Source organism: Nannobrachium achirus (genome assembly GCF_963921795.1).
Source record: "Nannobrachium achirus genome assembly, chromosome: 20".
Classification (NCBI taxonomy): Eukaryota; Metazoa; Chordata; class Actinopteri; order Myctophiformes; family Myctophidae; genus Nannobrachium; species Nannobrachium achirus.
Window position 1 is genome coordinate 42,249,315 of NC_137827.1, and position 10,000 is coordinate 42,259,314.

At 43.1% G+C, this 10,000-nt stretch overlaps 1 protein-coding gene across 1 annotated transcript in view; it reads left to right on the plus strand.

The window, feature by feature from the left end:
* trappc12 (trafficking protein particle complex subunit 12) overlaps nt 1–10,000 on the plus strand; it is a 52,276-nt gene that overhangs the window by 31,176 nt on the left and 11,100 nt on the right. The window contains exon 6 of the mRNA XM_080751073.1: nt 9,016–9,128. Coding sequence (XP_080607199.1) covers nt 9,016–9,128 — 113 coding nt within the window. The remainder of the gene's footprint in view (nt 1–9,015; nt 9,129–10,000) is intronic.

The following is a 10,000-nucleotide window of genomic DNA, read 5'->3' on the forward strand; positions in this document are numbered from 1 at the left end:
AGGGGCACTCCACCACTTTTCAACCTATGTTCATATAATTGGTCCTCACTCAAAAATAGCTTTTCTTTTTTTTTTCTTTTTTTTTTTCTCAGAGGAGGGCTGTGGGCTGGTCAGAAACCCATAGTCTTGTGACATCATCGATTACCAATCCAGCTTATAGAAACTGCAGGCTTTCTATTCCTGAAAAGTTGCAATTTTAAAGTGGAAGCCATTGTTCTCGCGATATTAAAAATCTAAATATTTTTTTCAAAAATATTGATTACATTTTTTTGGGGGAAAATGATGATGTCACAAGACTATGGATTCTGAACTTCCCACAGCTCTCCTAGGAGACTTAGACTGAGTAGAAAAAAATGGTGATATTTTATCATGAACATTAGTGAGGACCTATTATATGAAGACAGGTTGAAAAGTGGTGAACTACTCCTTTAAGTAAATCTACTTAGTTACTTTACACCAATGTTGTTGTTTTTTTACTGTGCTGTAGACTTCTATTTATATGGCACGAGTGCTGGTTGATTAACCTGGGGGAAAAAAACAAGTTACACTGTCCTGTGAAAAACTTAGTTATTCAACGTTGAATAAATGTGGATGATAGCATGTAGTTGTGTTTTCCGTCATCATGGGCACATTCATGTGTTTTTTATAGGGCAAAAATAAGAATTAATATTAAAAATTAAATGAATTAATTACTCGAATTCATTAATTAATTATCAAAAAATTTCGCGCGTGCGCCATGAAATCCCCCCCTGGTCAAGACTTTTTCCTGCAGGAAACCCTGGACCCACACACACGGCCACGTATAGGAGCATTGTGACCACCGCTCAAAAATAGCAGATGTACAAGCACACAGGGTGGAACAAAGTGACGTTGCTGTGATTTTGATTGGCCATAATATAAAATATGGGGCTTAAAATGATTGCGATGCTGTATTAACATATTGCGCTGCTGCTCATTTCATGTTTGAAAGCCTCTATATTATATACATGAACATTATGGCTCCCATTCCTCAATGTGCCGTAAAGCTACAACGGACCCTATACCCTGGGTTCGAAGTGAAAATATATTACCCACCTCCTTTATTATACACCAGCATACCGCCGCACCACAGCTGGCCTATTAAATATTAAAAGGAGAAAGTTGTGCAACCTCAGGAGTCTAAGCCATTTAGGCCTAGAATTATTGAATGCTTTAACTATTGAAAAATAGCAGATATACAAGCTCACAGCGCGGCACCGAGTGCCGCGCTGCGAGCTTGTAGATCTGCTATTTTTGAAAAATCGTGAAAATGTGTGCAAACTTTTTCAAAGCAAACTCAAATCTATGCCTCTGGGGGGTCCCTGGAACAACGTATTTTGAGATGGTGGTCTGCGGCCAAATAAATGTAATTTTGGGGGTCCTTGACATGAAAAGGTTAGAGAACTACTGATTTAGAGGAAGGATTTAGAAGTCGGGTCAAAGATCGGGGTCAAAGATATTCAAAGACTTGCACACATTTTCACGATTTTTTGAAAATAGCAGATCTACAAGCTCGCAGTGCCGCGCTGTGAGCTTGTATATCTGCTATTTTTCTATAGCTAAAGCATAAAATAATGGTTAAAGTGGTTAAAATCTAACGCGACTCGGGCGCGTTCCAGGTACCGGTATTTGAGGGTTAATGTGAGACGGCACCATTGAGAAAGTACCAACAACTCTACTTGTCTCCGGCACCACTACTTTGGTTTAGTTCTTCTTCTTTCTTTTTTTTTTCACTGCATGAATTGTTCTCTAATGTATTCCCATTGCTTTTGGATCCACCATACCCCTAGGGCTACCACATTGAAGGCAAAGACACACACACACACACACACACACACACACACACACACACACACACACACACAGACGCATGCCGTGGAAGTTTACACCGCAGCGACATCTAAGGGGAAGGCAACCGATTGAATTTCCTTTGCTCAATATTAAATGCTTTGTGCCCTCCTACTGTAAGGTGCCTGCAGACAAACTGGCACGAGTTTCGCCCTGTCTGGGCTTCAAAAAACTGTTAACGTTTTTGGCTGAGCCCGGTGCGCGCGCGCCTGCATCGACTATCTATTATCCATGAACGCTCTGTTGGAGCGGGCTTGAGACGTGGGGCGGGCGCGCAGGCGTCGCCCTCCCCGATGCGTGAGCACTGACTGAGAGCACTTAGACGAAAACGGTACAATAAAAACTTACCAAAACACAGGAAACGGTACAATAAAAAATTACCAAAACACAGGAAACGGTACAATAAAAACAGAGTCAGAGTGTGTTAATTCGTTCAACTAGTACAGTGGTTCTCACAGTGGGGTCTGTCGGGGGACATTATAACTGAGAATTTGTTTTTACACAAATCTTCTCTTCTGGGGGGTCCCTGGCAGAAAATATTTTCAGATGAGGGTCCATGGCCAAATACATATATTCTACTATCACGGTATTTTAAGAAGGTTTAACACGTGTTCTGGTAATTAAGCAGCTTCATTCAGGTTCAGGTTTTCTGGCAAATCAATAAATGACACTTTTGCAACGCTTGTGCGTGCATTCGCCGAGGTTAAATAAGGTGGCGTCAAGTTTGAGCTTTGATGCCAGTCAGGCTCCTTTTTTGATTTTTTTCGGGATGAAAGAAGGGGCGACCTCTGCACCGCCGCTCCTCTGAACGACCTGAGCGTTGAATGTCAGCGTTTGATGTCAACCACAAAGAAGGAGACAAGGAAAGGTGGGAAATGAATACGCAGAGAGAGAGAGAGACAGGGAGAGAGAGAGAGAGAGAGGGAGACATACTCCCCCCATAACTCTGAGAGCGTACAAATGGACCCATTTGGTTCCATTTGTACACTCTAAGAGTTACAGCCCACAGCCCAGTGGGGTCCATTTGGTTCCATTTGTACACACTCAGATTTACAGACCTGTGCGGGTCCATTTGGTTCCATTTGTACACACTCTGAGTTACAGACCTGTGCGGGTCCATTTGGAAACCCCTTCAAGGAACCCTGAGGTTCCTTGGTCTGTGCACTGACAGAGAGACAATGGCAGTGATAAGAAACAGACGGATAAACAGACTGAATGATGAGTAGATGGACAGGGATGCAGACAGAGACAGTACTACATATACAGGATATAATTGCGACCGTAGGTCGCATTTAGTATGAAAACATACAGATCATGTCTTTCCATCCGTGCGTCACGCCTTATGTCACACTCCATATATGGCCAAGATCCCTGATGTCATCAATATTAAGCCCATATCTGGGAATGCCCATCTATGGACATATTGTGTTAGTCTCATGATAACCATTCTGGTTGTCGCGACGCGAGTCACACTTGCAAATGAATTCTGTCCTTGTCCCTTTTATGCCCACATATGGAGATCCCTGATGTCATCAATATTAGGCCCATATCTTGGAATGCCCATATATGGACATATTGTTTCAGTCTATGTTGTTTCAGCGCTTCTCGCCCTTATGGCATCTTACTGGTATATCCTGTATATGTAGTGCTGTCTCTGTATTATCGCTGTCAGGTGGAAACCTTGTATGTCCAAAATGGTTGCTTTTCATTGGTTAAATGGTTCAATATTTTTAAAAAAGAAAATCTGCAGACACACAACTTGTACTTTCACTTTTTAAATATTTTGAAAGTAGCCAAAAAAAGTGAGGCCTTCGTTTACGGGGGAAACTCTTTGCTTTTGGAGATACAAGATTTCTGCCTGACATGGACATACAGATCCTTCTCAAAAAATTAGAATATTGTTTAAAAGTTAATTTTATTCTGTAACATAATAGATTTTTTAAAACTTTGATATATTTTAGATTCATTGTGCATGCAGTGAAATATTCAAAAGCTTTTTTTGTTTTAATTTGGATGTTTATGGCATACAGCTCATGAAAATCAAAAATCCATATCTCAAAATATTAGAATATTCCACACAGCCACTCAAAAGAAGGATTTATAATACAGAAATGTAAAAGTTCTGAAAGGTTATGTTAATTTATGCACTCAGACAGTACTTTGTATGGAATACTTTTGAACAAATTCCTTCATCAGTGGGGCGTGGCATGAAGGTGGTCAGCCTGAGGTACTGCTGAGGTGTTATGGAAGCCCAGGTTTGCTTTGATAGAGGCCTTAAGCTCATCTGTGTGGTTGAGTCTGGTGTCTGTCATCTTCCTCTTGACAACACAACACAGATTCTCTGTGGGTTTCAGGTCAGGCCAGTTTGCTGGTCTGTTAACTCATACAGTGCCAGGCGACTTTTAGAGCAACTTTCTCACTATGGGCTTCCCTGCCAAGCGACTTTGGGCGACTTTTACTTTGAAAAAAAAAAAAAAAAAAAAAAAAATTTTTGGACCCCAAAAAATGTAGTAGGCATGATAGAAATCGCGAAATTGCATGTTTAACCCCCATAGCAACCCCATCTATCAAACATGGCAGCCATCTTTGTTTACATTTTAGGAAAACATAATGGCTATTATCTCAAGAATGCCTCAACGGATTTCCAATCTTTTTTTTTTGTTTGAAAGCTGTGAACAGCCTGCACAAACATGGTGCATGATCTGTGCATGGGTGTGCATGATCTGTGCACTACAAATTACATGGAAGTCTATGGAGAGGGCTGGCACTAATGCCACTCGAGGGCATTTTTAATTGGCAGTAAGTGAGTTAAGGCTAGTTGCGACCGTAGGTCGCATTTACTACCAAAACCTCCACCGGCTGTCTGTCTGTCTCTCCGTCCGTCCGTCACACGTCACACGTCACACTTTTGCCCTGCTCATATCTCCACAACCGTTGCCCCCATCCATGCCAAATTTTGCACACACACTCCTTACCTGCCAAACTACAACCTCCAAGGACCCCCGGAGCTTCAGGGACCCCCAGGTTCCTAGGGGACCCCCAGGTGTAAAAAATGACCAAATGTGCAAAAATGACCAAATGACCACCCCAACGGGGCTGCTCACAGGGAATTCCTGGGGACCACCCACTCCTGGTGCTCCAGAACGGATGCAAAAGTGGTGGCGCCCCCAGTGGAGGACCCCCTCCACTGCAGCTCACATAAAATGCCGTAACTCGGGCTAGGAGCGTCCGGGAGAGCCGGGGCCGGTACCTATTCGTCCGCCAAGGCAACGCGGAGACCCCACCCCTCATTTCTCACATGGCCCTCTTCTAGTGCCACCTTCAGGCCGATTTTTAAAACACATTTTTGGACACTGCTCCTACAGTTTTTGCCCTAAAATCACGCAAATCGCTACACAGTATGTCTACACTCATCCCATCAACATGAATCTGTCCCATATAGCGCCACCTTCAGGCCGATTTTTAAAAACACATTTTTGGACACTGCTCCTACAGATTTTGCCCTAAAATCACGAAAATCACTACACAGCATGTCTACACTCATGTCATCAACATGGATCAGGAAGATTTTGGAAAAACAAATTTTTGCTCCTATTTAGGGAGTCTTACTGGTAATATAATCGTGTGTGTGTGTGTGTGTGTGTGTGTGTGTGTGTGTGTGTGTGTGTGTGTGTGTGTGTGTGTGTGTGTGTGTGTGTGTGTGTGTGTGTGTGTGTGTGACTGTGCGTGCTTGTGTGCGTGCGCGCGCATGTGCACCTGTGCTGATGGGTGTGAGTGTGTGTGTGTGTGTGTGTTCCTGCGTGCACACACATTCCATGCGTTTTCTTTTTTAAATCTGTGTAACAGATTTCTTTCATCAGCTCATTTTCTTAGGCGAGATTCTAGCGACCGTTGGGTACCTCTTCTGGACTGGCTATCCATGTCACATGGTACTGAGTTAAGGGCCAATCGCAGGACAGTACCCCCAGGCTATGGGGGAAATTAGCAGTGTTGGCAAAAGTACTCAAATGTTTGTTGTCCCTGCTTAGCATTGACTTAGCATTGACAACATTGTCATGATCGTAAAACTATCTAGTTTTAACGTTCAGAACGTTTTCTTTTTGGACAATAAAAACAGCCAGGGGGAAAAAAATCCATGAAGGACACGGAATGCAATCGTTCACTCGCCGTTGGAAAATTGACTTATTAGACTATTCTGGATGTGTGGCTAACGGCTAACGCTAACGCTAGCTAGCGCTAGCTGCAGGCTAACGCTAGCTAGCGCTAGCTGCAGGCTAACGCAGGCATGTTATACACAATTACTCATGGAATAAAACGGCAACCCAACTCTATTTTTGCTCTTCTACAAGCTCACAACGCGAGGAGATTAAGTCTGTCAGAACCGTCAGATTATCTTTCTAACTGAAGTTACACAAACACTGATTATGCTACATTTAGCACTGTTAGCCCGACCAATTTAGATAGGGCACGTAATAAATTCACTTCAACCTCGTGTTGAGCAGTTAAACCTATTTGCTACGTACGTCTACAAAAACGTTCATATTTCAAAGATAAAGTGCTTACTGAAGTCTCACAGATGTCACAGTATGGTACGCTCAAGCAGAATTACCCGTATCTTTCGTATTGCTTAATAAACAGCATTTTAATCCGATCAGACGTCATTTTCTGTTGTTTTTCAGCCATGCGACCCCATCGGTTGCGAGGTGTACTGCACTTAGATACATTAATACCTTTTTAAGGAAACAACGACCGATCGGATTAAAATGCTCCTCTTTAAATAATACGATCATTACGGGACATTCTGCTGGAGCGTACCCTATGGTGACATCCGTGAGCCTTCACTAAGCAATTTATCTTTGTAATCTGACCGTTTGTGTAGACGTACGGAGCAAATTGGTTAAACTGCTCAACAGCAGATTGTGTTGAATTCACGGTTGGCGCAGCGTAGCGTCTTTACATTTAGCCCAATAATGCTAATCTTCAAAGCAATAACTACAGTTTAAAACATACATAAACCACTTTAGCCCTATGTTATACCAAGGCTATTTGAAAATAGCCGATCTACAAGCTCACAACGCATTGCGGTGCGACGCGTTGTGAGCTTGTAGATTTGCTATTTTCAAACATTTTGTACTTTTACTTTTGGTACTTTAAGTACATTTGGATACCAATACTTTTGTACTTTTACTCAAGTACATTTGTAATTCTGGACTTTTACTTGTAACAGAGTGATTAGAGTTCCTTAATAATAATAATTAAAATAAACAATACTAATGATTATAATTGCGACCGTCAGGTCGCCGTTACTATGAAAACCTCCACCGCCTGTCTGTCCGTCAGTCTGTCTGTCACGTCACATCACACTTTTTTGCCCCTATCCATGTGAAATTTTCCACACACAATCCTTGTCTGCCAATCCACAACCTCCACCCTTCCAGGGACCCCCGCAGCTCCAGGGACCCCCGCCAAATTTTTTAAAACACATTTTTGAATACTGCTCCTACAGTTTTTGCCCTAAAATCACACAAATCGCTACACAGTATGTCTACACTTATCTCATCGACATGGATCTGTCCCATATAGCGCCACCATCAGGTCGATTTTTAACACATTTTTGGACCTAAACCTTTTTTTTCAAACTTTTTTTTTTTTCAAATTTTTTTTTTTACAAACTTTTTTTTACACTAAAACGAGCACACAGATTTTATATTGACTGTGTCAATTCTTGTTCCTTGTTAACTGTGTGGGCATGAGAAAGACATATAGTGTGTGTGTGTGTGTGTGTGTGAGAGAGAGAGAGAGAGAGAAAAGGATGAGGCAGAGCAGTGAGTGATGGTGCTGTGCAGAGAGAGAGAGAGAAGGGGTTGGTAGGTGGGGTGGGTGGGTGGGTGGGGGGGGGGGGTTTAATAAGCAACCATACGTAGCTCAATGCCATCTGTAGGTTCTTGCCTCCAGGGCTGTGTGTGTGTGTGTGTGTGTGTGTGTGTGTGTGTGTGTGTGTGTGTGTGTGTGTGTGTGTGTGTGTGTGTGTGTGTGTGTGTGTGTGTGTGTGTGTGTGTGTGTGTGTGTGTGTGTGTGTGTGTGTGTGTGTGTGTGTGTGTGTGTGCGTGCAGTCTGTGTGTGTGGGCAGACGGGTTTATATTCTCATCTCTCTCTCTCTGCCTGTCTGCAACCCCCCCTCCTCCTCCAGTCTTCTCACACTTATCATCCTCGCACTCTGTGTTGCCGTCGGCCATCTCTCTCTTAACTCTTCTCTCTCTCTCTCTCTCTCCCCTCCTCTAATTTCATCTCCCTTCCTCCTCCGCACCCCTGTTCCACTTATACCCCCCCCCCCCTCCATCTCTCTCCCTGTCTCCGTTCAGGACCATGTCACTCATTTAAGCCCCGCTTTGTACTTTGTCATAACGATGGTGTTTCGCGCGGGCAAAAATATCAGATCTACGTCAATGAATGATGCGATGTGAGCTTGTAGATTGGCTATTTGGTAAAGATATCAGGACACTTTGAAAACGCCTATAATGACATGATATATATATAATATCATATATCCCATATATATCAATACTTTCCTATGCAGTATTGTGCGCTCAGTGGCATGCACAGACATTTTGAGGAGGGGGTGCTCATGTGAAAAAAGGCACCTTGTGCGGCGTGTGGAACCGGCGACCGCATTAGTAGTGTGGGATTTATTACATGCACATCGTGTCTGATGCAAATGTTTAATACTATTCAACAGGTTGGTTTCTGCTAAATTAACAATTATTCAATACAACATAAATAGTGTACTAGGCTTCTTTTCTTATGTACCTTTACTCAAGTTTGAAATACCACCTTGAACTGAGCATTAAGCATTATCAGTAGTGTCAGCTACTAAAATGCACTGTGCATGTTTTTATCGCAAGGGCACTTGCTTGTCCAGAGGGCAAAAGGGCACCTAGAGTCTATCTGTGCACGTCCCTGTGTGCGCTTAACTAATCTTACACCTCTCTCTCTCTCTCTCTCTCTCTCTCTCTCTGTCTGTCTGTCTGTCTGTCTGTCTGTCTGTCTGTCTGTCTGTCTGTCTGTCTGTCTGTCTGTCTGTCTGTCTCTCTCTCTCTCTCTCTCTCTCTCTCTCTCTCTCTCTCTCTCTCTCTCTCTCTCCCCGTTCAGGTTCCATGGTACCGTTCTCCTTGAGGCTGCTGCATGCCGAGCTGCCGCAGTACCTCACCAAGCCTCAGGAGGCGCTGGACCGCCTGCACAGCCTCAAGACCGTCTGCCTGGCTGTTAGTACACACACACACACACGCTCGCACGCACGCACGCTCGCACGCACGCACGCACGCTCGCATACACACATACACTTTCATGCCTTGTAGTTACACTTACATGCATGCACATCCAGTTAGTTTTGTGGTTAGGGTTCTCCATACTTACTTTCCTGACAAATAACAATCACATTTCTAGTAAGTATGAGATTCAAAGAAGTGCTTCTCTCAAATTTAACAGATTTGACAATGTTAATCAACTAATTGATTAACCGCTAGTCAGCTGAGCGACAACATAATCTCAAGTAAAGAAGAGGTTACCTGTTTGGGCAGTATTTTTTATAATAAACTTGACGGGTGAAAGAAAAATCAAAAGTGTGGAAGCCCTCATTCAATGCCATTATGACTATGCTTGCACCTCTTGGTCAGTAAAAAGTGTGACTACTACTCGGCCTTAAGCCCCTGACCCACGTAATTCCAACACACTTTGGTAGTCTGAGATAGCTCAGGGTAGAAGACGGGGATAAACAAATATCACTGGGATTTGTGTTTAACCCAATAAAACCATGAAAGCTGACAGATGAAAATCTGTCTTTTTAGATTTGTTAATTTTCTTCTGTAATAATAATTGAGAAAGTGAAACTTTCATATATTCTAGATTCATTGGTCCAGTACTTGGTCTGGAATGCTTTTGAACAAATGTCTTCATCAATGGGGCGTGGCATGGAGGTGATCAACCTGTGGCACTGTTGAGGTGTTTTAGGTTTGCTTTGATAGAGGCCTCAAGCTCACCTGTGTGGTTGAGTCTGGTGTCTCATCTTCCTCTTGACAATCCAACACAGATTATCCAGGGGGTTCAGGTCAGGCCATTTGGCTGGTCAGTCAAGCAC